Below are 27,603 nucleotides of genomic sequence, written 5' to 3'. Positions count from 1 at the left end.
TGATTGGAGTGATCTGAGTGATCTGAGTGATTGAAGTGATCTGAGTGATTGGAGTGATTGGAGTGATCTGAATGATTGGAGTGATTGGAGTGATCTGAGTGATAGGAGTGATCTGAGTGATCTGAGTGATCTGAGTGATTGGAGTGATTGGAGTGATCTGAGTGATTGGAGTGATCTGAGTGATTAGAGTGATCTGAGTGATTGGAGTGATCTGAGTGATTGGAGTGATCTGAGTGATTGGAGTGATCTGAGTGATTGGAGTGATCTGAGTGATCTGAGTGATTGGAGTGATTGGAGTGATCTGAGTGATTGGAGTGATCTGAGTGATTGGAGTGATTGGAGTGATTGGAGTGATCTGAGTGATTGGAGTGATCTGAGTGATTGGAGTGATCTGAGTGATCTGAGTGATTGGAGTGATTGGAGTGATCTGAGTGATTGAAGTGATCTGAGTGATTGGAGTGATCTGAGTGATCTGAGTGATTGGAGTGATCTGAGTGATTGGAGTGATCTGAGTGATTGGAGTGATTGGAGTGATATGAGTGATTGGAGTGATCTGAGTGATTGGAGTGATCTGAGTGATTGGAGTGATCTGAGTGATCTGAGTGATTGAAGTGATCTGAGTGATTGGAGTGATTGGAGTGATCTGAATGATTGGAGTGATTGGAGTGATCTGAGTGATAGGAGTGATCTGAGTGATCTGAGTGATCTGAGTGATTGGAGTGATTGGAGTGATCTGAGTGATTGGAGTGATCTGAGTGATTAGAGTGATCTGAGTGATTGGAGTGATCTGAGTGATTGGAGTGATCTGAGTGATTGGAGTGATCTGAGTGATTGGAGTGATCTGAGTGATTGGAGTGATCTGAGTGATTGGAGTGATCTGAGTGATCTGAGTGATTGGAGTGATTGGAGTGATCTGAGTGATTGAAGTGATCTGAGTGATTGGAGTGATCTGAGTGATTGGAGTGATTGGAGTGATCTGAGTGATAGGAGTGATCTGAGTGATCTGAGTGATCTGAGTGATTGGACTGATTGGAGTGATCTGAGTGATCTGAGTGATCTGAGTGATTGGAGTGATCTGAGTGATCTGAGTGATTGGAGTGATCTGAGTGATTATAGTGATCTGAGTGATCGGAGCGATTGGAGTGATCTGAGTGATCTGAGTGATCTGAGTGATCTGAGTGATCTGAGTGATTGGAGTGATTATAGTGATCTGAGTGATCGGAGTGATTGGAGTGATCTGAGTGATCTGAGTGATCTGAGTGATCTGAGTGATTGGAGTGATCTGAGTGATTGGAGTGATCTGAGTGATTGGAGTGATCTGAGTGATCTGAGTGATCTGAGTGATTGGAGTGATTGGAGTGATCTGAGTGATCTGAGTGATTGGAGTGATCTGAGTGATCTGAGTGATTGGAGTGATTGGAGTGATCTGAGTGATTGGAGTGATCTGAGTGATCTGAGTAGGCACCGGCCGATTATGCCGGCATAATTTAAAGCATAATAGGTGGCCAAAAGCATCAAGCATAATGCCAGCATAATAGGGACGATGTTTGAAAAATTAATTAAATGCGCAATACGCGCGCCTGAAAGAAAGCAAATATTCACTGCCAATAGTATTATTAGTTCATTTTATAATCAAAAACACGTAATACAACTTATGAAACCGTTTCTTTGTTGGTTATTCACACTTTGCAGAAATAAGATCGAGATACTCTAATAGAACAGTCACTTACTCTAATAGAGCAGTCAGGAAAGGTTGATATACTCTAATAGTACAGTCACTTCTAGAGCATAATTTTGATTTTGAAAGCATAATTTTGAGCATAATAGGCTTAATTTTTGAGCAATGCTCAAAAGCATAATAGGTAAAATTTCGGGCATAATAGGCCGGTGCCTAGATCTGAGTGATTGGAGTGATCTGAGTGATTGGAGTGATCTGAGTGATTGGAGTGATCTGAGTGATCTGAGTGATAGGAGTGATCTGAGTGATCTGAGTGATCTGAGTGATCTGAGTGATTGGAGTGATTGGAGTGATCTGAGTGATTGGAGTGATCTGAGTGATCTGAGTGATTGGAGTGATCTGAGTGATCTGAGTGATCTGAGTGATTGGAGTGATCTGAGTGATTGGAGTGATCTGAGTGATTGGAGTGATTGGAGTGATTGGAGTGATCTGAGTGATTGGAGTGATCTGAGTGATTGGAGTGATCTGAGTGATCTGAGTGATTGGAGTGATTGGAGTGATCTGAGTGATTGAAGTGATCTGAGTGATTGGAGTGATCTGAGTGATCTGAGTGATTGGAGTGATCTGAGTGATTGGAGTGATCTGAGTGATTGGAGTGATTGGAGTGATATGAGTGATTGGAGTGATCTGAGTGATTGGAGTGATCTGAGTGATTGGAGTGATCTGAGTGATCTGAGTGATTGAAGTGATCTGAGTGATTGGAGTGATTGGAGTGATCTGAATGATTGGAGTGATTGGAGTGATCTGAGTGATAGGAGTGATCTGAGTGATCTGAGTGATCTGAGTGATTGGAGTGATTGGAGTGATCTGAGTGATTGGAGTGATCTGAGTGATTAGAGTGATCTGAGTGATTGGAGTGATCTGAGTGATTGGAGTGATCTGAGTGATTGGAGTGATCTGAGTGATTGGAGTGATCTGAGTGATCTGAGTGATTGGAGTGATTGGAGTGATCTGAGTGATTGGAGTGATCTGAGTGATTGGAGTGATCTGAGTGATCTGAGTGATTGAAGTGATCTGAGTGATTGGAGTGATCTGAGTGATTGGAGTGATTGGAGTGATCTGAGTGATAGGAGTGATCTGAGTGATCTGAGTGATCTGAGTGATTGGACTGATTGGAGTGATCTGAGTGATTGGAGTGATCTGAGTGATTAGAGTGATCTGAGTGATTGGAGTGATCTGAGTGATTGGAGTGATCTGAGTGATTGGAGTGATCTGAGTGATCTGAGTGATTGGAGTGATCTGAGTGATTGGAGTGATCTGAGTGATTGGAGTGATTGGAGTGATCTGAGTGATTGGAGTGATCTGAGTGATTGGAGTGATCTGAGTGATCTGAGTGATTGGAGTGATCTGAGTGATTGGAGTGATCTGAGTGATTGGAGTGATCTGAGTGATCTTAGTGATAGGAGTGATCTGAGTGATCTGAGTGATTGAAGTGATCTGAGTGATTGGAGTGATCTGAGTGATTGGAGTGATTGGAGTGATCTGAGTGATAGGAGTGATCTGAGTGATCTGAGTGATCTGAGTGATTGGACTGATTGGAGTGATCTGAGTGATCTGAGTGATCTGAGTGATTGGAGTGATCTGAGTGATCTGAGTGATTGGAGTGATCTGAGTGATTATAGTGATCTGGGTGATCGGAGTGATTGGAGTGATCTGAGTGATCTGAGTGATCTGAGTGATCTGAGTGATCTGAGTGATTGGAGTGATTATAGTGATCTGAGTGATCGGAGTGATTGGAGTGATCTGAGTGATCTGAGTGATCTGAGTGATCTGAGTGATCTGAGTGATTGGAGTGATCTGAGTGATTGGAGTGATCTGAGTGATTGGAGTGATCTGAGTGATCTGAGTGATCTGAGTGATTGGAGTGATTGGAGTGATCTGAGTGATCTGAGTGATTGGAGTGATCTGAGTGATCTGAGTGATTGGAGTGATTGGAGTGATCTGAGTGATTGGAGTGATCTGAGTGATCTGAGTAGGCACCGGCCGATTATGCCGGCATAATTTAAAGCATAATAGGTGGCCAAAAGCATCAAGCATAATGCCAGCATAATAGGGACGATGTTTGAAAAATTAATTAAATGCGCAATACGCGCGCCTGAAAGAAAGCAAATATTCACTGCCAATAGTATTATTAGTGCATTTTATAATCAAAAACACGTAATACAACTTATGAAACCGTTTCTTTGTTGGTTATTCACACTTTGCAGAAATAAGATCGAGATACTCTAATAGAACAGTCACTTACTCTAATAGAGCAGTCAGGAAAGGTTGATATACTCTAATAGTACAGTCACTTCTAGAGCATAATTTTGATTTTGAAAGCATAATTTTGAGCATAATAGGCTTAATTTTTGAGCAATGCTCAAAAGCATAATAGGTAAAATTTCGGGCATAATAGGCCGGTGCCTAGATCTGAGTGATTGGAGTGATCTGAGTGATTGGAGTGATCTGAGTGATTGGAGTGATCTGAGTGATCTGAGTGATAGGAGTGATCTGAGTGATCTGAGTGATCTGAGTGATCTGAGTGATTGGAGTGATTGGAGTGATCTGAGTGATTGGAGTGATCTGAGTGATCTGAGTGATTGGAGTGATTGGAGTGATCTGAGTGATCTGAGTGATTGGAGTGATCTGAGTGATTGGAGTGATCTGAGTGATTGGAGTGATTGGAGTGATTGGAGTGATCTGAGTGATTGGAGTGATCTGAGTGATTGGAGTGATCTGAGTGATCTGAGTGATTGGAGTGATTGGAGTGATCTGAGTGATTGAAGTGATCTGAGTGATTGGAGTGATCTGAGTGATCTGAGTGATTGGAGTGATCTGAGTGATTGGAGTGATCTGAGTGATTGGAGTGATTGGAGTGATATGAGTGATTGGAGTGATCTGAGTGATTGGAGTGATCTGAGTGATTGGAGTGATCTGAGTGATCTGAGTGATTGAAGTGATCTGAGTGATTGGAGTGATTGGAGTGATCTGAATGATTGGAGTGATTGGAGTGATCTGAGTGATAGGAGTGATCTGAGTGATCTGAGTGATCTGAGTGATTGGAGTGATTGGAGTGATCTGAGTGATTGGAGTGATCTGAGTGATTAGAGTGATCTGAGTGATTGGAGTGATCTGAGTGATTGGAGTGATCTGAGTGATTGGAGTGATCTGAGTGATTGGAGTGATCTGAGTGATTGGAGTGATCTGAGTGATCTGAGTGATTGGAGTGATTGGAGTGATCTGAGTGATTGGAGTGATCTGAGTGATTGGAGTGATCTGAGTGATCTGAGTGATTGAAGTGATCTGAGTGATTGGAGTGATCTGAGTGATTGGAGTGATTGGAGTGATCTGAGTGATAGGAGTGATCTGAGTGATCTGAGTGATCTGAGTGATTGGACTGATTGGAGTGATCTGAGTGATTGGAGTGATCTGAGTGATTAGAGTGATCTGAGTGATTGGAGTGATCTGAGTGATTGGAGTGATCTGAGTGATTGGAGTGATCTGAGTGATCTGAGTGATTGGAGTGATCTGAGTGATTGGAGTGATCTGAGTGATTGGAGTGATTGGAGTGATCTGAGTGATTGGAGTGATCTGAGTGATTGGAGTGATCTGAGTGATCTGAGTGATTGGAGTGATCTGAGTGATTGGAGTGATCTGAGTGATTGGAGTGATCTGAGTGATCTTAGTGATAGGAGTGATCTGAGTGATCTGAGTGATTGAAGTGATCTGAGTGATTGGAGTGATCTGAGTGATTGGAGTGATTGGAGTGATCTGAGTGATAGGAGTGATCTGAGTGATCTGAGTGATCTGAGTGATTGGACTGATTGGAGTGATCTGAGTGATTGGAGTGATCTGAGTGATCTTAGTGATAGGAGTGATCTGAGTGATCTGAGTGATCTGAGTGATCTGAGTGATCTGAGTGATTGGAGTGATTGGAGTGATCTGAGTGATTGGAGTGATTGGAGTGATTGGAGTGATCTGAGTGATTGGAGTGATCTGAGTGATTGGAGTGATTGGAGTGATTGGAGTGATCTGAGTGATTGGAGTGATTGTAGTGATTGGAGTGATTGGAGTGATCTGAGTGATTGGAGTGATCTGAGTGATAGGAGTGATCTGAGTGATCTGAGTGATCTGAGTGATCTGAGTGATTGGAGTGATCTGAGTGATCTGAGTGATTGGAGTGATCTGAGTGATTAGAGTGATCTGAGTGATTGGAGTGATCTGAGTGATTGGAGTGATCTGAGTGATTGGAGTGATCTGAGTGATTGGAGTGATCTGAGTGATTGGAGTGATCTGAGTGATCTGAGTGATTGGAGTGATTGGAGTGATTGGAGTGATCTGAGTGATTGAAGTGATCTGAGTGATTGGAGTGATCTGAGTGATCTGAGTGATTGGAGTGATCTGAGTGATTGGAGTGATCTGAGTGATTGGAGTGATTGGAGTGATTGGAGTGATCTGAGTGATTGGAGTGATCTGAGTGATTGGAGTGATCTGAGTGATCTGAGTGATTGAAGTGATCTGAGTGATTGGAGTGATCTGAGTGATTGGAGTGATTGGAGTGATCTGAGTGATAGGAGTGATCTGAGTGATCTGAGTGATCTGAGTGATTGGACTGATTGGAGTGATCTGAGTGATTAGAGTGATCTGAGTGATTGGAGTGATCTGAGTGATTGGAGTGATCTGAGTGATTGGAGTGATCTGAGTGATTGGAGTGATCTGAGTGATTGGAGTGATCTGAGTGATCTGAGTGATTGGAGTGATTGGAGTGATCTGAGTGATTGGAGTGATCTGAGTGATTGGAGTGATCTGAGTGATCTGAGTGATTGAAGTGATCTGAGTGATTGGAGTGATCTGAGTGATTGGAGTGATTGGAGTGATCTGAGTGATAGGAGTGATCTGAGTGATCTGAGTGATCTGAGTGATTGGACTGATTGGAGTGATCTGAGTGATTGGAGTGATCTGAGTGATTGGAGTGATCTGAGTGATCTGAGTGATTGGAGTGATCTGAGTGATTGGAGTGATATGAGTGATTGGAGTGATCTGAGTGATTGGAGTGATCTGAGTGATTAGAGTGATCTGAGTGATTGGAGTGATCTGAGTGATCTGAGTGATTGGAGTGATCTGAGTGATTGGAGTGATCTGAGTGATTGGAGTGATCTGAGTGATTGGAGTGATCTGAGTGATTGGAGTGATCTGAGTGATTGGACTGATTGGAGTGATCTGAGTGATTGGAGTGATCTGAGTGATTAGAGTGATCTGAGTGATTGGAGTGATCTGAGTGATTGGAGTGATCTGAGTGATTGGAGTGATCTGAGTGATTGGAGTGATTGGAGTGATTGGAGTGATCTGAGTGATTGGAGTGATCTGAGTGATTGAAGTGATCTGAGTGATTGGAGTGATCTGAGTGATTGGAGTGATTGGAGTGATCTGAGTGATAGGAGTGATCTGAGTGATCTGAGTGATCTGAGTGATTGGAGTGATTGGAGTGATCTGAGTGATTGGAGTGATCTGAGTGATTAGAGTGATCTGAGTGATTGGAGTGATCTAAGTGATTGGAGTGATCTGAGTGATTGGAGTGATCTGAGTGATTGGAGTGATCTGAGTGATTGGAGTGATCTGAGTGATCTGAGTGATTGGAGTGATTGGAGTGATCTGAGTGATTGGAGTGATCTGAGTGATTGGAGTGATCTGAGTGATCTGAGTGATTGAAGTGATCTGAGTGATTGGAGTGATCTGAGTGATTGGAGTGATCTGAGTGATAGGAGTGATCTGAGTGATCTGAGTGATCTGAGTGATTGGACTGATTGGAGTGATCTGAGTGATTGGAGTGATCTGAGTGATTAGAGTGATCTGAGTGATTGGAGTGATCTGAGTGATCTGAGTGATTGGAGTGATCTGAGTGATTGGAGTGATCTGAGTGATTGGAGTGATCTGAGTGATTGGAGTGATCTGAGTGATTGGAGTGATCTGAGTGATCTGAGTGATTGGAGTGATCTGAGTGATTGGAGTGATCTGAGTGATTGGAGTGATCTGAGTGATTGGAGTGGTCTGAGTGATTGGAGTGATCTGAGTGATTGGAGTGATCTGAGTGATCTGAGTGATTGGAGTGATTGGAGTGATCTGAGTGATTGGAGTGATCTGAGTGATTGGAGTGATCTGAGTGATCTGAGTGATTGAAGTGATCTGAGTGATTGGAGTGATCTGAGTGATTGGAGTGATTGGAGTGATCTGAGTGATAGGAGTGATCTGAGTGATCTGAGTGATCTGAGTGATTGGACTGATTGGAGTGATCTGAGTGATTGGAGTGATCTGAGTGATCTGAGTGATTGGAGTGATCTGAGTGATTAGAGTGATCTGAGTGATTGGAGTGATCTGAGTGATTGGAGTGATCTGAGTGATTAGAGTGATCTGAGTGATTGGAGTGATCTGAGTGATCTGAGTGATTGGAGTGATCTGAGTGATTGGAGTGATCTGAGTGATTGGAGTGATTGGAGTGATCTGAGTGATTGGAGTGATCTGAGTGATCTGAGTGATTGAAGTGATCTGAGTGATTGGAGTGATCTGAGTGATTGGAGTGATTGGAGTGATCTGAGTGATTGGAGTGATCTGAGTGATCTGAGTGATTGAAGTGATCTGAGTGATTGGAGTGATCTGAGTGATTGGAGTGATTGGAGTGATCTGAGTGATAGGAGTGATCTGAGTGATCTGAGTGATCTGAGTGATTGGAGTGATTGGAGTGATCTGAGTGATTGGAGTGATCTGAGTGATTAGAGTGATCTGAGTGATTGGAGTGATCTAAGTGATTGGAGTGATCTGAGTGATTGGAGTGATCTGAGTGATTGGAGTGATCTGAGTGATTGGAGTGATCTGAGTGATTGGAGTGATCTGAGTGATCTGAGTGATTGGAGTGATTGGAGTGATCTGAGTGATTGGAGTGATCTGAGTGATTGGAGTGATCTGAGTGATCTGAGTGATTGAAGTGATCTGAGTGATTGGAGTGATCTGAGTGATTGGAGTGATTGGAGTGATCTGAGTGATCTGAGTGATTGAAGTGATCTGAGTGATTGGAGTGATCTGAGTGATTGGAGTGATCTGAGTGATAGGAGTGATCTGAGTGATCTGAGTGATCTGAGTGATTGGACTGATTGGAGTGATCTGAGTGATTGGAGTGATCTGAGTGATTAGAGTGATCTGAGTGATTGGAGTGATCTGAGTGATCTGAGTGATTGGAGTGATCTGAGTGATTGGAGTGATCTGAGTGATTGGAGTGATCTGAGTGATTGGAGTGATCTGAGTGATTGGAGTGATCTGAGTGATCTGAGTGATTGGAGTGATCTGAGTGATTGAAGTGATCTGAGTGATTGGAGTGATCTGAGTGATTGGAGTGATCTGAGTGATTGGAGTGATCTGAGTGATTGGAGTGATCTGAGTGATCTGAGTGATTGGAGTGATTGGAGTGATCTGAGTGATTGGAGTGATCTGAGTGATTGGAGTGATCTGAGTGATCTGAGTGATTGAAGTGATCTGAGTGATTGGAGTGATCTGAGTGATTGGAGTGATTGGAGTGATCTGAGTGATAGGAGTGATCTGAGTGATCTGAGTGATCTGAGTGATTGGACTGATTGGAGTGATCTGAGTGATTGGAGTGATCTGAGTGATTAGAGTGATCTGAGTGATTGGAGTGATCTGAGTGATCTGAGTGATTGGAGTGATCTGAGTGATTGGAGTGATCTGAGTGATTGGAGTGATTGGAGTGATCTGAGTGATTGGAGTGATCTGAGTGATCTGAGTGATTGAAGTGATCTGAGTGATTGGAGTGATCTGAGTGATTGGAGTGATTGGAGTGATCTGAGTGATTGGAGTGATCTGAGTGATCTGAGTGATTGAAGTGATCTGAGTGATTGGAGTGATCTGAGTGATTGGAGTGATTGGAGTGATCTGAGTGATAGGAGTGATCTGAGTGATCTGAGTGATCTGAGTGATTGGAGTGATTGGAGTGATCTGAGTGATCTGAGTGATTGAAGTGATCTGAGTGATTGGAGTGATCTGAGTGATTGGAGTGATTGGAGTGATCTGAGTGATTGGAGTGATCTGAGTGATCTGAGTGATTGAAGTGATCTGAGTGATTGGAGTGATCTGAGTGATTGGAGTGATTGGAGTGATCTGAGTGATAGGAGTGATCTGAGTGATCTGAGTGATCTGAGTGATTGGAGTGATTGGAGTGATCTGAGTGATTGGAGTGATCTGAGTGATTAGAGTGATCTGAGTGATTGGAGTGATCTGAGTGATTGGAGTGATCTGAGTGATCTGAGTGATTGGAGTGATTGGAGTGATCTGAGTGATTGGAGTGATCTGAGTGATTGGAGTGATCTGAGTGATCTGAGTGATTGAAGTGATCTGAGTGATTGGAGTGATCTGAGTGATTGGAGTGATTGGAGTGATCTGAGTGATAGGAGTGATCTGAGTGATCTGAGTGATCTGAGTGATTGGACTGATTGGAGTGATCTGAGTGATTGGAGTGATCTGAGTGATTAGAGTGATCTGAGTGATTGGAGTGATCTGAGTGATCTGAGTGATTGGAGTGATCTGAGTGATTGGAGTGATCTGAGTGATTGGAGTGATTGGAGTGATCTGAGTGATTGGAGTGATCTGAGTGATCTGAGTGATTGAAGTGATCTGAGTGATTGGAGTGATCTGAGTGATTGGAGTGATTGGAGTGATCTGAGTGATAGGAGTGATCTGAGTGATCTGAGTGATCTGAGTGATTGGAGTGATTGGAGTGATCTGAGTGATTGGAGTGATCTGAGTGATTAGAGTGATCTGAGTGATTGGAGTGATCTAAGTGATTGGAGTGATCTGAGTGATTGGAGTGATCTGAGTGATTGGAGTGATCTGAGTGATTGGAGTGATCTGAGTGATCTGAGTGATTGGAGTGATTGGAGTGATCTGAGTGATTGGAGTGATCTGAGTGATTGGAGTGATCTGAGTGATCTGAGTGATTGAAGTGATCTGAGTGATTGGAGTGATCTGAGTGATTGGAGTGATCTGAGTGATAGGAGTGATCTGAGTGATCTGAGTGATCTGAGTGATTGGACTGATTGGAGTGATCTGAGTGATTGGAGTGATCTGAGTGATTAGAGTGATCTGAGTGATTGGAGTGATCTGAGTGATCTGAGTGATTGGAGTGATCTGAGTGATTGGAGTGATCTGAGTGATTGGAGTGATCTGAGTGATTGGAGTGATTGGAGTGATCTGAGTGATCTGAGTGATTGGAGTGATCTGAGTGATTGGAGTGATCTGAGTGATTAGAGTGATCTGAGTGATTGGAGTGATCTAAGTGATTGGAGTGATCTGAGTGATTGGAGTGATCTGAGTGATTGGAGTGATCTGAGTGATTGGAGTGATCTGAGTGATCTGAGTGATTGGAGTGATTGGAGTGATCTGAGTGATTGGAGTGATCTGAGTGATTGGAGTGATCTGAGTGATCTGAGTGATTGAAGTGATCTGAGTGATTGGAGTGATCTGAGTGATTGGAGTGATCTGAGTGATCTGAGTGATCTGAGTGATCTGAGTGATTGGACTGATTGGAGTGATCTGAGTGATTGGAGTGATCTGAGTGATTAGAGTGATCTGAGTGATTGGAGTGATTTGAGTGATCTGAGTGATTGGAGTGATCTGAGTGATTGGAGTGATCTGAGTGATTGGAGTGATTGGAGTGATCTGAGTGATCTGAGTGATCTGAGTGATTGGAGTGATCTGAGTGATCTGAGTGATTGGAGTGATCTGAGTGATTGGAGTGATCTGAGTGATTGGAGTGATCTGAGTGATCTGAGTGATAGGAGTGATCTGAGTGATCTGAGTGATCTGAGTGATCTGAGTGATCTGAGTGATTGGAGTGATTGGAGTGATTGGAGTGATCTGAGTGATTGGAGTGATCTGAGTGATCTGAGTGATTGGAGTGATTGGAGTGATCTGAGTGATCTGAGTGATTGGAGTGATCTGAGTGATTGGAGTGATCTGAGTGATTGGAGTGATCTGAGTGATTGGAGTGATCTGAGTGATCTGAGTGATTGGAGTGATTGGAGTGATCTGAGTGATCTGAGTGATCTGAGTGATTGGAGTGATCTGAGTGATTGGAGTGATCTGAGTGATTGGAGTGATTGGAGTGATTGGAGTGATCTGAGTGATTGGAGTGATCTGAGTGATTGGAGTGATCTGAGTGATTGAAGTGATCTGAGTGATTGGAGTGATCTGAGTGATTGGAGTGATTGGAGTGATCTGAGTGATAGGAGTGATCTGAGTGATCTGAGTGATCTGAGTGATTGGAGTGATTGGAGTGATCTGAGTGATTGGAGTGATCTGAGTTATTAGAGTGATCTGGGTGATCTGAGTGATTGGAGTGATCTGAGTGATTGTAGTGATCTGAGTGACTGAAGTGATCTGAGTGATTGGAGTGTTGCTGACATAAAGTAATGAGCTATCGACCATGTTCCATACCCCTCATGCAAGTCGAAATTGCACTCCAAATGTATGTTATTACCTATACTAAAATGTATGTTATTACCTATACTAATCAATGTATCCCACTAAGGATCTTCAATATGGATAGATAATGTAAAGTGTTTTGCAATTGAATATAAGTGGCATTGATCACACACCACAGAGTTTATTGCTTGAAAGTATATAATATAGTGGAATATCAACATCTAATTGGCCTCTTCTAATAAAATATATAAGCTGTATATAGAAGCAATTACATACTTTACTGCATTCACAGCTTTAACTGAGTTGCAATTGATGTTGGATCTTGAGGTACTTTTAGTCAATTAAATCATACTATTGCAGATTGTAGGAGTGACGTGATATGCACAACACACACACACACACACACACATATATATATATATATATATATAATATAATATAATTATACTTTCTGAGAGGCAGGCTGCTATTTAGACTGACTTTTACAACTAGCCCAATTACTATTTACAACTAGCCCAGGTAGCTTTTTGACCTCAATTAGCTAGCCCCTTTTATAGCCACTGTCTCAAACCATATATCAACTGTTCATTCAATTTGAAACTATTATTGTATTGCAAGACAATCTGCCTGCAAAATCAAATCTTAGAGTCTCTATAACTAATCAATTCACTATCACCAAATTAATGTATCATCTTTAATTCTACCAGCATCTTATAATTATTAATCTGCACTCGTTTAATGTGACTGCGATATCATATTATGGAGCTAGAAACTTATAGTATAGTCTGGCAGACAGCAGGGTGAAGTTTGCAAAATGGTCTATACTTTAATTAAATGCACCTTTGGATTGTCCTGTATACCTAAAACAATATTCCACCTGCTGGACAGGTGTCAGCCTCGGGCATTTCGCCATACCAACCAAAGTTTAATTAACTGCATGGCAACCATACAAATTTTACAAAATTGCTTCTGTGGGTTTCAGTTTTATCCAAATTGTTTGATAACCTGACCATTTAACAAATCTGAAGAATTACAATTAATGTCAAAACACTGAATAATTAAATAGTCTCATAAACCACTGAAGGCACCATTATGCATATCATAGTTGCATATATCTCAATAACCATCATAGGGCCTGCCGGCACAACATACACCATGTGACACAACATGGCGTATCTCAGGAGTAATATTCTGTAAAGCATTTCGTGGAATTTCATGTTATAAAGGCTATTATAATGAAAACTGTTAAGGAACTTGCATTGCAATTATTTTATGGTTGATACATTTTTGCACAAAGCAACTGAACTATTGACTATATTCTTACTAGGAAGTAATGAAGTGGTTCATATGCCTCCTAAGATCAGGAAATCTTAATATCCGTATTATCTGTGGGTACTGCATTTGTTCAAGCATACAACTCTTATGTGTTTGTCTTGATGTAATACTAAAACATTTTTAATACAGAAAATATATCTATTCTGTTGATATGGTTATATAACTATTATGTTATGATTTGTTCAATCTCCCTTGCAGACCTGCTTAGGAGAAGTATGCTTTTAGAACTTGACAAGTTTTCTAGTCCTTTTGGACTTTAATTTCTCCAAACAATTACAATGCTTGTCACCCTTAATTATACCAGTGCATGGTGCTGCTGCGTGTAATCCCTGTCATAATAATTCACTTGCTATGGGTGGTTGAAAAAATTGAAGATACTTACCATTATTATTTGGCTAAACATCTTTAATATCAGAGTTTGAATTGTAAATCAACTTAGCACCCCATGGTCTTAGATCTGCTTTTGTTCTATAAGTACTGTATAACAGATCTGTAATTCTAAATCTACTAACAACAAATTAAAAGCAGCAAGTAAAATATGCCATAGCTTCATAACAGTGTTACTTTATTTAGTATTAACTACATTAGCTGGCCTACCTCTGATCTGCTGGTTAAACTTTAAAAATTTATTTCCATAGTTATACTGTAGGCAGGATGTCACCACAGGAGGTAAAGAGAAAGCTTTATAATCCTACTGACATCTGAAATATAGCTATGTAAAATTGTAACCAAGGTAAAATACCAGAATTACCTAAATCAAAAAGTTTGTCAAGTTTAGTGTGGAATGCTCAGTAAGGAGATCATAGTGGGTGACCCAATAATTTAGTATTAGTGTGATAGAATTTGACAAATGCATCAACTTTCTTTGTGTATATGGCAATTTTAAGTACTCATTGTATTGTAACTTCCTGATGTTTATAAAGCTATATAATGTATGCAGACAAAATCACATTAAGTATTTGTTTGTAGGTATTCTTCTTGATTATTATGATTATGAAACTCTTTACCCTGCCATGTTTTTGAATGCACTATTACGTACTTAACTGGAATCCTTCAAATTAGCATTACAAAACTATTAATATAGACTTCATAATTAGCTTTATTATCTATGCACAATCCTCTAATCTTTAAGTTTAAAAGTATTGATAAATCTAATCCAAAACCACCAAGCTGCCTAAAGGTGTGGTCTTCTAAAAATATGGTAGTAATTGACATAATGTCATTGCAGCCATTGCTATCTCTGTGTGGGTGCTGGTGTAAGTTTCTAATGTCCAGATATGCCATGCTTTTGGGAAGCTTTTCAAAGATGATCAACAGCCAGAGGTCCAATTTGGGGACTTTGGCAATCCATTTGTGTGGTACAAAGAAACATTATAGTGGGGTATATATTATAAACTTAGTATTAGTATTTATAGTCCTACTATAATTTTATTTAACTTTCTTTACATTGCTAGTTCTTAATTGCAAAATTATAACAACTATACAACCTCAATAATGTTATCAACAAAATTAATATGTAATGACTTTACTGCACCTATTATTCGTTTGTAGTATATGAATACCATATTAGGGTTTACATTATTTCAAACTATCTTAACCTTAAATTGCAAATGTTTAATCGACTATTTCTTAGACTTTCCTCCTCCTCTTCTTTTCTTAGTAGACTGCACTGATGATAGTGGTTGCATGGAGCCTCTTTTCCTTGTCATTCGACCTGTAAAGTAGCATATTTATTATCACATCAAACTATGTGAACATGTATGTACTGTCACATGCTACTCCTGTAAGATGCCAAATTTGTAATACAGTACCTGCAAGTGTTTTTTAACCACTAGTTTTATTGCTGCCTGATCAGGAGTGTGGTTATTGCTTGAGGCTATCCTTATAAGACCAAAATATGATCTGGAGCACAGTCCAAGTGTGGCTGGGAAAGATACGAATTAGCTTAAGTGTTCGTTTTGTAATGGTAAATGAGCTTTTGTCTATGGTATTCTTCACTCCCTATGAATTCAAGCAGATACCTGAAAGTTGAATTTCTATAGCTATTCAAATGTTTGAGTTATTACTGCTACCCTTGAGTTGATCTAAACCACTCTTGGATAAAAGTAAATTGCTACTGACTGCGAGTATCACATTAGTACTCTTGAGTAAACCAAACCATGTAGTGGTTACTTATTTAGTTTACAAACCCACCAGTCTTTTCAATGATAGGATATATACCCTTGCTTATATTTGAGGTGATCCATAGTGGAGTAAATAAGCAATGACTTAATCCTAACAGTGGTATGCTACGAACATTAAGTCATAGTATGTGTGCGCACGTGTGTGTGTGTGTATGTGTGTGTGTGTGGTGACATGCATTTGTTTGTCTAAACAAATAAGCATATGTGAGAGTTTTTTTGTGTATACTATACTCACCATTAACAGTGATATTGGCCCTTTCGCTGTTCACAGGAGCTAGATCATACTGACTACTAGCAGCTTTACAGTAGTATGCACCAGAATCATTAAACTCAACCATCATAACTGTTAGAGTACTAGTGATACTGTTCATTGAAGTATCATCCACAATATCATCCACAATATATCTATTACTGCTATTGTTGATCATGGTATCATTGAGGTACCATTGCATGGATGGTATAGGAAAGCCTTCTGCTGTGCAAACAATTGTAAAACTGCTTCCTATTGCCACCTCATGTGTCACAGGATTAGTAGTGAATACTGGACCAACTGTGAATAAGAGAAAAATAGTTTGCTAATAGCAGTAAGTATAATTACACATTTCAGAAGTGAAGACTGGAAAAGTTAATTAAAGGGAAGAACAACCATTCATAATCCAAGGTGGAGAACTATGAGTTGCTCGATACATATAAACATTCTTCAAGCTTATTACAAATCTTAGGTTTCTACAATGGCTTTTGATAACAGCTGTTTCCAAAGCTTAACATAGAGAATATTCCAGAATAAAGTATTTGTACATCATTGTAGCTGCAAAACATCATCTTTCTGTAGTTGTATTTTTTATTAAAATTGTACAACTTACTTATCTGCTAGTACAACACTGACCTAAAGCAGAGCACAGTTGCTAAACTCATGTTTTGATATAATACACCATAATTCACTTTATTTTCGTCTGTGACAAAAAATTTTGGGGAAAAATGTTTTTGTATGATTGATATGAATGACTACTCTTACTATTACAGTAGTTCAATCTTGCATAAAAATTTTTTTGTGCAAGAAATTTTTGTACAAATTTTGCACATGAAAATGAAAAAAAAAGAAAATTATGGTAGGTGGCTAACGCACCATAAATAGTGATAGAATGGTTGCCAGATCCAGCATCATTGGTAACAGCACAAGTGTAATCTCCTCCATCAACTGCAGTTAGATTGCTAATAACAAGAGTGCTTGTGTTGCTCAAGCATTCATTAGCCCCACTCTTGCTCCAACTGTATCCCAAGTCTGGTCCACCATCTGACAAACAATTTAACTCTAACCGATCTCCATAATTATATGTGTTATTTCCAGTGATGGATACATTGTATGGAGCAACTGTAGAATAGGATACACATAACAGTAAGTACAAGTATAATAGGAATTTACACTAGAGTACGGATGATGTATAGTACAGTATTAGTGCTCCGCTAAATGTACTGATCTGGGAGTAGCTACGTAACAGTAGTACATAATGCACATACCTGTATTATTCTTGCCTTTACTTCTCTGCTCCCTAGTTGTTGCATAAGAAAGAGGTAGAGATTAATGGCATGTAGTGAATTTTTTACATACCATTGTTATGATGACTCTTGTCTTGCTTGGTTACTAAAATGGAAAAAACCGTGTTAATTGCTTTACACATTTAATTTTAGGCTTATGTAAAATGTATTACATCAGTTAGATGTTAATGTATGTGTACGTATATAAAGGATAAACTCCTACTGGCTATACAATTTTGTCTATTCTTGCAGTTATCAGTTATATTACTCACTCTGTTGTAGATCGGTGGCAAGTTTGGTAGGCAGTAAGTCTAAGAATATAGCAGTGCAGCTCCTACGCACGCTGATATTTTTTACAATGAAATTGTCAGTTCTGCCAGTAATCAACATTTCTCTCTTTACTGCTAGTTTCCCAAGTTTGCTTTCTCTCACTGCAGGAACTAGGCTGTCAAAATGACCACTGTCTCCACTATAGTGCGAAGTTGCCCCATTCATCCATATTGCTAGTACTTCCCTTTTGTCTAGTTCAGTTTCAGTTCTCATAAACTCTAATTTCTATACAGAAGCAATACACAATTTTACCATAATAAACATACAAGAAGTGCAATTCTATTGTCGACAACAGACGGGGGAGATAATTTAGTACTTCAGATAAACATGTTGGGACCTTTTGATTCCAGAGGAATCATCTCATGCAGTTTCTATGAAACCTTTAATTGTTTTATTGCTTAATCCAGGAATCAAATACTGCCTGTAAAAGTACCTATCATTAATATCTTTTCTTTACAGTACATGTACATATCATAAAAATGCTACGAAAAAAGGACACCATATACACCTGCAACTATACTAATGGACATTTAATTCCTACACCATGATCAGTCATATACACAATATTGCCATGATCAAAGTACAGTTAAATGTACTGTAGATGTAGATGACCTCCACTTTGTTCATTGCTTTTTATTTCTACAATCCCTACTCTAATGTAAGATTTCTGATTTTTCTTATGCATGTTTATTCACTTTTTGTAAAAAAAAAAAAAAATTCTGATATGTATGAAAAGCACTTATCACATTGATCAAAGGAAAGAATGTCACAAGCCAGATATCCCATTACAAAATTAATAAAGACAGCACAGGAAATGCCTCTGCAATTAATCCAGTTATTATGAAAATTTTGACTAAATGTGCATCCTGACTATCAAACAGATAGCCATTCTATATTCTTCTCAGGTATATTCTACATGATAAACAGCACTTATGGAAAAAACAGCCTGAGAAATGCCTTCCAGTCAAATTGTGGATGATTTTTGTGTGAACTGAAGCCATCACATGTTCACTGTGGACCAACATCTACATCACTCAGTGGTAGTGCATGAATAAAGAACTGCGACACAAAGGTAAGTCCATGACGCATGCACTGTAGCTACTGTGGTTATAAAAAAGCATATCTCATGCCAAAGCAATGTCTAACAGTGAAGAAATCAAGCCCATAGCCATAATAGTTAACTTTCGTTTCGTTGAAGGCACCACTTAGTTGATCAGTCAGGCAGTAGAAAACCAGAGGAGGGTGGTGGAAGCGCTTCAAGTGCTACTTGAAAATATTACCTTAATTGCTCACATGAACTTCAATAGTCCCAATACACAACTAGCAAATGGTGGAGATCGCTGATTATCGCTAGATAGTTTGGTTGTGCTTCGTATAACGATTAAAGTGATGTATTTTGTTTTGTAGAAGCATTTAGTTTTCTAGGCAAAGCTGATGGAACAATATTTCGCCCATTGCAATACTATAGTGCTAGCAAGGTATTTATATCCTAAACCAAATGATGACGCCACACTTTGTTACATCACCCACACATTTTCACACATTTTAGTTCATCCAGAAACCGATGGTTTAGCATATTTCATTTTAACGGCACTTAAACAGTTTCCACCTTCCTCTGACAGAAAACTACGTCAAATAAAATAATTTTTTTAATCAAAACTTATTGGAAGGGTTTAGGCTTGCTTTGAACACTTTACATATATATGCACTTAGTTATGTCTATCCAATACTGCCAGTTTAGATCCAGATGACTTGACACAAAAATCACTTGGCAGAATAATCACTTTTATACACGGTAAATTTTGACATGGACAATGGATCATGCATATGGCTGTGTGCTAGCCATGTCCAAAGATTAAAATCAAATTTAAAGACTAAAATCAAATTTAAAATAGTAGTATTTAGTATCTGTACAAACACTGTAACACACAAACATCAAGTTAACATTAAACTGCACAATAAAGGTGCATGGTTTTCATGAAACATCAGCATTTTCTAATCAGATTTTTGTTCCTACTCACTTTATTCAATGACATTTATGCATTACCTGGTGCAAAGGGATGCTTGTTGCAAAATTGTAGAGGTCCTCACAAAGCTGAATGACCACATCGTGAGGGTTCTGAATGAATAAATTAACAGCTGATGGTTGTGATGTAGCTGTAAAGCTGTTGTAGTTCACTATGGATGTTTTCACAGCTTCAAACAAACCAGGCTGCTTCACAATACTGGTCAGCTGTGGAAAACACATTTGCAGATAAAGCTAATATAAGAACATAATGTTGCAATGCAATGTATCACGTGCAACTTGTATATGATAATAATTACATAATAGATATACTATAGCTACTCCAAAAAACAATAAAAGACATTTGCATTTGAATCTGTTACTTACTTGCTTAATAAAAAATAACAGAACACTCCACCCTATGGCATTCCTGGTTTTCTGTGTTGTGGTATTTACAAGCTCTAGTTTGGTGGCCTGAATTTCTTCTTTGCCAAACTGATCACTCCAATCACTCCAATCACTCAGATCACTCAGATCACTCCAATCACTCCAATCACTCAGATCACTCCAATCACTCAGATCACTCAGATCACTCCAATCACTCAGATCACTCCAATCACTCAGATCACTCCAATCACTCAGATCACTCAGATCACTCCAATCACTCAGATCACTCCAATCACTCCAATCACTCAGATCACTCAGATCACTCCAATCACTCAGATCACTCCAATCACTCAGATCACTCCAATCACTCAGATCACTCAGATCACTCCAATCACTCAGATCACTCAGATCACTCAGATCACTCCAATCACTCCAATCACTCAGATCACTCAGATCACTCAGATCACTCCAATCACTCAGATCACTCAAATCACTCAGATCACTCCAATCACTCAGATCACTCCAATCACTCAGATCACTCCAATCACTCCAATCACTCAGATCACTCCAATGCACTCAGATCACTCCAATCACTCCAATCACTCAGATCACTCCAATCACTCAGATCACTCAGATCACTCCAATCACTCCAATCACTCAAATCACTCAGATCACTCCAATCACTCAGATCACTCCAATCACTCCAATCACTCCAATCACTCAGATCACTCAGATCACTCCAATCACTCAGATCACTCCAATCACTCCAATCACTCAGATCACTCCAATCACTCAGATCACTCCAATCACTCAGATCACTCCGATCACTCAGATCACTCAGATCACTCCAATGAGTTAACTGCCTAACGGTGTAATGCTACTGAAAATGTGCATCATTTAAAGTACAGTAGTATACAGTAATATCCTAACTCCGTGTTATGGAAACTTCCTCTCCCTAATGGTATGTTATTCACACATAAACAAGCCTAAATAGTTATAAACAGGTACAGCAAATAAATGTTTACCACTTACCACTGCATTCACTGCTTTCTTTTAATACTGTCACATGTTTATTACTGTCGTTAATGATTGATTGTGGGTTTAGGTTATCGGCAAATAACTTCCTCTTTGTAGCCGATACCAATACTTGCAAAATCACCTTATATCGGCTGTTACCGATTATTCAACCGATTATCGGTGCAACTCTAAAAAAAAACACTGCTTGCCACGCCTACCAGATAAACCGCTTGCTGTAATGTTTTGAAAATCGTTGTACAGATGGAGTAATCATCTTAGAAAGGATCATCAATAGTGTAGAAGTATCAGACTTAAAACCACAGAGTTATAACACGAAATCCAACTTGGTGCAATAAGTGCGAGATCGAGATTCTCTAATAGAGCAGTCATTCTAATAGAGCAGTCACCCTGAAGAGAATTCAAGGGATCAGCTAGAAACAAGAAACCTACATAGAGATCATCTACACCCAAGTCACCCTGTAGAGAGATCAGCTAGAAGAAGTTACCTTGTATGGAGTTCATGCAACTATGGAAAGAGATAGTTCAGCTAGAAGAAATCACCTTGTAGTTCAGCTACAAAGAAACCACCATGAAGAGAGTCCAGCTACAAACAAATCGCCCTGTAGAGAGATCAATAGAAGAAGTTACCTTGCAGAGAGTTCAGCTACAAAGAAACCATCATGTAGAGAGTTCAGCTACAAACAAATCTCCCTGTAGAGAGATCAGCTAGAAGAAGTCACCTTGTAGAGAGTTGAGCTACAAAGAAACCATCATGTAGAGAGTTCAGCTGCAAACAAATCACCAATAGAGAATTCAGCTACAAACAAATCTCCCTGTAGAGAGATCAGCTAGAAGAAGTTACCTTGTAGAGAGTTCAGCTTCAAACAAATCACCCTGTAGAAAGATCAGCTAGAAGAAGTCACCTTGTAGGGAGTTCATGCAACTATGGAAAGAGATAGTTCAGCTAGAAGAAATCACCTTGTAGAGTTCAGCTACAAAGAAACTACCATGTAAAGATTTCAGCTACAAACAAATCGCCCAGTAGAGAGATCAATAGAGGAAGTTACCTTGCAGAGAGTTCAGCTACAAAGAAACCATCATGTAGAGAGGTCAGCTGCAAACAAATCACCTGTAGAGAGTTCAGCTACAAACAAATCTCCCTGTAGAAAGATCAGCTAGAAGGAGTCACCTTGTAGAGAGTTCAGTTACAAAGAAGCCACCATGTAGAGAGCTCAGCTACAAACTAGTGAACTTGTAGAGACATCAGCTAGAAAAGTTACCTTGTAGAGAGTTCAGCTACAAAAAAACCATTCTGTAAAGAGCTCAGCTGCAAACAAATCACCTGTACAGAATTCAGCTACAAACAAATCACCCTGTAGAAAGATCAGTTAGAAGAAGTTACCTTGTAGAGAGTTCAGCTACAAAGAAACCATTTGTAAAGAGCTCAGCTGCAAACAAATCATCTGTACAGAATTCAGCTACGAACAAATCACCCTGTAGAGAGATCAGCTAGAAGAAGTTAACTTGTAGATAGTTCAGCTACAAACAAATCACCCTGTAGAGAGATCAGGTATAAGAAGTTACCTTGTAGAGAGTTCAGCTACAAAGAAACTATCATTTAGAGAGTTCAGCTTCAAACAAATCACCTGTAGAGAGTTCAGCTTCAAACAAATCACCTGTAGATAGTTCAGCTACAAACAAATCTCCCTGTAGAGAGATCAGCTAGAAGACGTTACCTTGTAGAGAGTTCAGCTACAAACAAATCACCCTATAGAAAGATCAGCTAGAAGAAGTCACCTTGTAGAGAGTTCAGCTTCAAACAAATTACCCTGTAGAAAGATCAGCTAGAAGAAGTTACCTTGTAGAGAGTTCAGTTACAAAGAAACCACCATGTAGAGAGCTCAGCTACAAACTAGTGACCTTGTAGAGACATCAGCTAGAAGAAGTTACCTTGCAGAGATTTCAGCTACAAAGAAACTATCATGTAGAGAGTTCAGCTGCAAACAAATCACCTGTAGAGAGTTCAGCTACAAACAATTCTCCCTGTAGAGAGATCAGCTAGAAGAAGTTTCCTTGTAGAGAGTTCAGCTTCAAACAAATCACGCTGTAGAAAGATCAGCTAGAAGAAGTCACCTTGTAGAGAGTTCAGTTACAAAGAAACCACCATGTAGAGAGCTCAGCTACAAACTAGTGACCTTGTAGAGACATCAGCTAGAAGAAGTTACCTTGTAGAGAGTTCAGCTACAAAGAAACCATTCTTTAAAGAGCTCAGCTGCAAAAAAATCACCTGTACAGAATTCAGCTATAAACAAATCACCTTGTAGAGAGATCAGCTAGAAGAAGTTACCTTGTAGAGAGTTCAGTTACAAAGAAACCACCATATAGAGAATTCAGCTACAAACTAGTGACCCTGTAAAGACATCAGCTAGAATAAGTTACCTTGTAGAGAGTTCAGCTACAAATAAACCATTCTTTAAATAGCTCAGCTGCAAACAAATCACCTATACAGAATTCAGCTACAAACAAATCATCCTGTAGAGAGATCAGCTAGAAGAAGTTATCTTGTAGATAGTTCAGTTACAAACAAATCACCCTGTAGAGAGATCAGCTAGAAGAAGTTAACTTGCAGAGAGTTCAGCTACAAAGAAACCATCATTTACAGAGTTCAGCTTCGAACAAATCACCTGTAGAGAGTTCAGCTACAAACAAATCTCCCTGTAGAGAGATCAGCTAGAAGACGTTACCTTGTAGAGAGTTCAGCTACAAACAAATCACCCTATAGAAAGATCAGCTAGAATAAGTCACCTTGTAGAAAGTTCAGTTACAACGAAACCACCATGGAGATTTCTGTAATCAATATTATTATGTATTATATATATAATTTGTACATTTACTGATAAAATATTTAAAGTACATCTACTTCATCTTTTCTTCTTCCTGTGGTGAAGAAAAAAAAAACATAGGTTGAAAAAGTCGCAAAGCTGGCCATAGGCTGGCTTTGGGGTATACAAATACAAAAGAAATGAAATCTAATCCAAAACAGCCAAGCAGTAAAAAAAGTGTGCGGCCTGCAGAAAGGCTACGGTGAAAAAAGATGTGAAATCCAAGGTGGCGGCCAAGAAATGGCTGTGATGGTAGGTTAATGGTAAAAAATTTAATAACGACAATTCAGGTGAATTTTTGTGCTGCTTGGTCTTGGCACAAAATTCACCTGAATTGTCATTATTAAAATTTTTAGCATGTGTGGAAAAGTCTGGTGTTTACTCAGCTGATCACAAATTCGAATGGTAAACCAGCTTAATAACATCTGTGATATTTATAACTAAATAGCATCAATTTCTTTTTTCCATGTCATCCATGATCTTGCCTGAAACATAATTTTTTTAAAGACAATTGCAATTTGAAGTACATAACAGCTGTGCATATTTGTCATATGTGACTGAATTTGACAAAACAAGGCTTCGACGCACAAAGCTTTGTTAGGAGATATGGCGATTTTAAGGAATCATTGTGTAATAACTTCCCAGTGCCTACAGCTGTGCAGACAAAACTTGCACCAATTGTTCATCTGTTCACTAGCTATCACTGAGTGGGTGTATACATTTCTGATACCCAAAATTTGCCCTGTTTTGAGCAGCTTTTTTCGAGCGGGTAATAATATCACAGGTGATAGTAATAGGGTGGGAGGGTGGGGGTGGACGGTGGTCTTAATATACGGGTATGGGGTGGACGGTGGTCTTAATATACGGGTATAAAATGAAGTAAGAAGACGATTGGAATCCAGAGGCCAAGTTTGGGCTCTCCATGGTCCTCCATGGCCCTCAGATTACTCCAAATTGACTGGGAACACTATTGGCGAGCTCTCTGTGAAGTCCCAGCTCACTACATACCATTATCACAAAGCCATGGCCATTTAATGGTGCCAATCTCACACTCGTGGCTTTGACAGGGTCGGAAGAAAGCTGCTACAGAAACCAGACTTGTCAGTGCTGAAGGAAGTACAGTGTGAAATATGATAGTGTATTAGACCAGCAATCCATTTCTGGTAAAATCGTAAGTTTGATTTTGTGTGTGTGGAAGCCTTGTTATGTGAAATCCGGTCACATATTAAGAGAGTAATAACATTTGTACAACAAGGGGTTTATAGTCTTTTCAACTACATGTACTTGGCAGCCCATCATTTAATTTGTGCACAGTTGACATTTGGTCACAGTATGCTGTATGCCCCCAGCTTATAGCGAGTGAAATTTGAAAGTGATAGGTTAAACACTAGAGGAGTCAAACATGAAAGTTTGAAAAGGCCACAAGACCCCTTTTTGCAGGTCAGTCACATTTACAAAAACTTTTGCACCAGAATATCAGTGGCATGGTCATGATTTACAATCATGAATTAAAACTTTTGACTGAAACCTTTTGACTAATAACTTTTGACAACTTGCTTGATATTTACTGAACGATGCTCTACTGATGCTACTGACAAATATGTAAGAGAGTATCATGAATTCAGGTTTGTTCTTGGTTTTTATTGGAAACGACCTGTTTTTAAATAAGTTTTGTTGATCAGTTGATATTTTTAATCACAAAGCAACGTGGTATAAAGGAAGGTTAGCTTGCAGACTGTCCCTTAGTAATATGTCATTATGTCTGCATATACTTACGGGAAAAATAGGTAGCTATGTGTCATTGTGGTAATCAATATCTTATGCTGGCATTTGGAGGTGCCTAACAGTATGCCTGCAAAAAATAGGGCATCTGGGCATTTGATTTTTGCCTACATTTTCAAACTTCCATCACTCATAACATTTTGTACCATTATGCTATGGCAATGCAATTTTCAGCTCTTAGTACGCATTTAATTGGCTTTATGATGCAAGTTACAGAATACAAATATTCTGTTCCAGTACTGAGATATGACCTGTAGTATGACAGGTTGTAGTTTGTGTCCACGTCCCATGTTTCACAGTCCCGGTCACACAATAGCAAATTCTACAGATCTCAGCACATTTGACAATGTGCATATTGCATATTCACTGAAGGAGAACTGACCTTTGTCATTCTCCTTCCACTTGCAAGTCCTTCACAAATCTTTGATCAATCTCATCATGACATGACTTGTTCAATAACTAGGACCAGACTAGACAAAAATCTACTATTATGATGGACAACGTGAAATCCTTGTTGAGCAAAGCAATGGTGCAGCCAAGGACGATTAGTTGGTAATTGTAATATCAATATGCTGTGTAAATAAAGAACTTCTGGCAGAGTTAATGTGACTAGTAGCAGCAAATGAAACCATGCAGATGCAAGTTCTAATCTCCTGCTCATTTCATTGAGAATAAAAGGTTTAAATGCTTCAATGTATTCTCTGTACTGCAACCAAAAGCTTGCTATACATACTGTACATAGGTGATTTTTCAGAAAACAATATTTTTAGCTATGCAAACAATTATATACGCAGCTTTATCCGGTCTTGTGACTCAGAAATTACGGAGACCAGTAGACTTTCGTTCTCTACTCCTTCCTATAAACTTCTATCTCAGAATACTGCATATCTTCAAAAATAGGTCATTGCATGGATACTGACATCTTCAAAAATTTAAGAATAGAGTCTATAACTACTGAATGATCACAAGGATTCTAGAATGTTTTTAAAAGCGCCTAAACCGAGGAGTATAAAGATTATATAAAGGAATAGAACAATAAAAAACTGAAAAATTTGTACTTATCTGAAGAATTCTTACAAGTGCCATAAATGCATAAGCAAAGTTAATATTGATATTTCATGGTAGAAAAGGATGTGTCCTAAACAATCAAACATGCATCGTATCCTAATAGAAACACAGAAGGTCAATTATTACTGAACTAATTTAGTTGACATAACTGCTATTAAGTTACAAACAATTAATAAGTCATTGCATCAGGCATGCTGCTCGGTTTTCATGACATCTTTAAGTGTTCAAAAGATTAGAGTCTAAAGTCTTATGATTACAGGAGGCTTTACAAGGACATCTTAAGTCTAGGAGTGACTGTCTAAAGATTACAAGGAAGGAACAATCTCATAAAATCTGTACCTCATTTTTAATAGATGAAAATATCAAACTTTGCTACAGAATTCTTACAAGTACCATAAACACCTGAATAAAGTTAATTAAGTGCTTCACCTGTTCTATGGTAGAAAAGGATGTATCCCAAACATGCATCATATCCTAATAGTTATACAGAATGTCAATTATTACTAGTTTTAATTCAGCATCAAAGGCATTCTTAGTCGGGGCTATGTCATATGGATATACACATACATCCTACCTTATACTGCTGCAGTAGCGTGACTGTTGTATAGCAAGCATGCAGGAAGTGTATAATACACTACCTTAACCATATTATTGTGACTGCATGGGATCTGTAAAAGTATCTTATAACGTTTCCAAATTCCCATGTTTCAAAATTGATTATTAGCTACCAGTTCATAATGCTTATTACTATAAATTTACACCAAACAATAGTGGCATATTAGGGATATAATGTGACAATTTCAAGCTGGTGTATATCTTGTTTACAAGTCAAGTTCTGGGTTACCAGTCGTGTACATTTGGAAAAGCTGTGTA

General features: G+C 39.2%; 1 protein-coding gene and 1 long non-coding RNA gene across 2 annotated transcripts in view; both read right to left on the bottom strand.

Moving 5' to 3' along the window:
• Positions 1–27,603, bottom strand: part of LOC136247423 (uncharacterized) — a 137,948-nt gene that overhangs the window by 27,327 nt on the left and 83,018 nt on the right. The window lies entirely within an intron of this gene.
• LOC136246328 (opioid-binding protein/cell adhesion molecule homolog) lies at positions 14,989–19,625 on the bottom strand. Its single transcript, XM_066037723.1, has 5 exons — positions 19,611–19,625; positions 17,532–17,814; positions 16,850–17,095; positions 15,959–16,273; positions 14,989–15,254 (listed from the first exon to the last, which is right to left on the bottom strand). The coding sequence occupies exons 1-5, from the start codon at positions 19,623–19,625 to the stop codon at positions 15,163–15,165; spliced, it is 951 nt and encodes a 316-aa protein (XP_065893795.1). The 3' UTR covers positions 14,989–15,162.

Source organism: Dysidea avara, chromosome 2, assembly GCF_963678975.1.
Source record: "Dysidea avara chromosome 2, odDysAvar1.4, whole genome shotgun sequence".
Classification (NCBI taxonomy): Eukaryota; Metazoa; Porifera; class Demospongiae; order Dictyoceratida; family Dysideidae; genus Dysidea; species Dysidea avara.
Note: the sequence above shows the minus strand (reverse complement) of the source record. Positions and strands in the feature narration are given on the sequence as shown.

Coding starts and splice junctions, on each gene's coding strand:
- LOC136246328 (XM_066037723.1), bottom strand. Junction 17,096..17,531: donor TGCCACCGATCTACAACAGA/GTGAGTAATATA, acceptor CCTATTCTACAG/TTGCTCCATACAATGTATCC. Junction 16,274..16,849: donor CCATTCTATCACTATTTATG/GTGCGTTAGCCA, acceptor TCTTATTCACAG/TTGGTCCAGTATTCACTACT.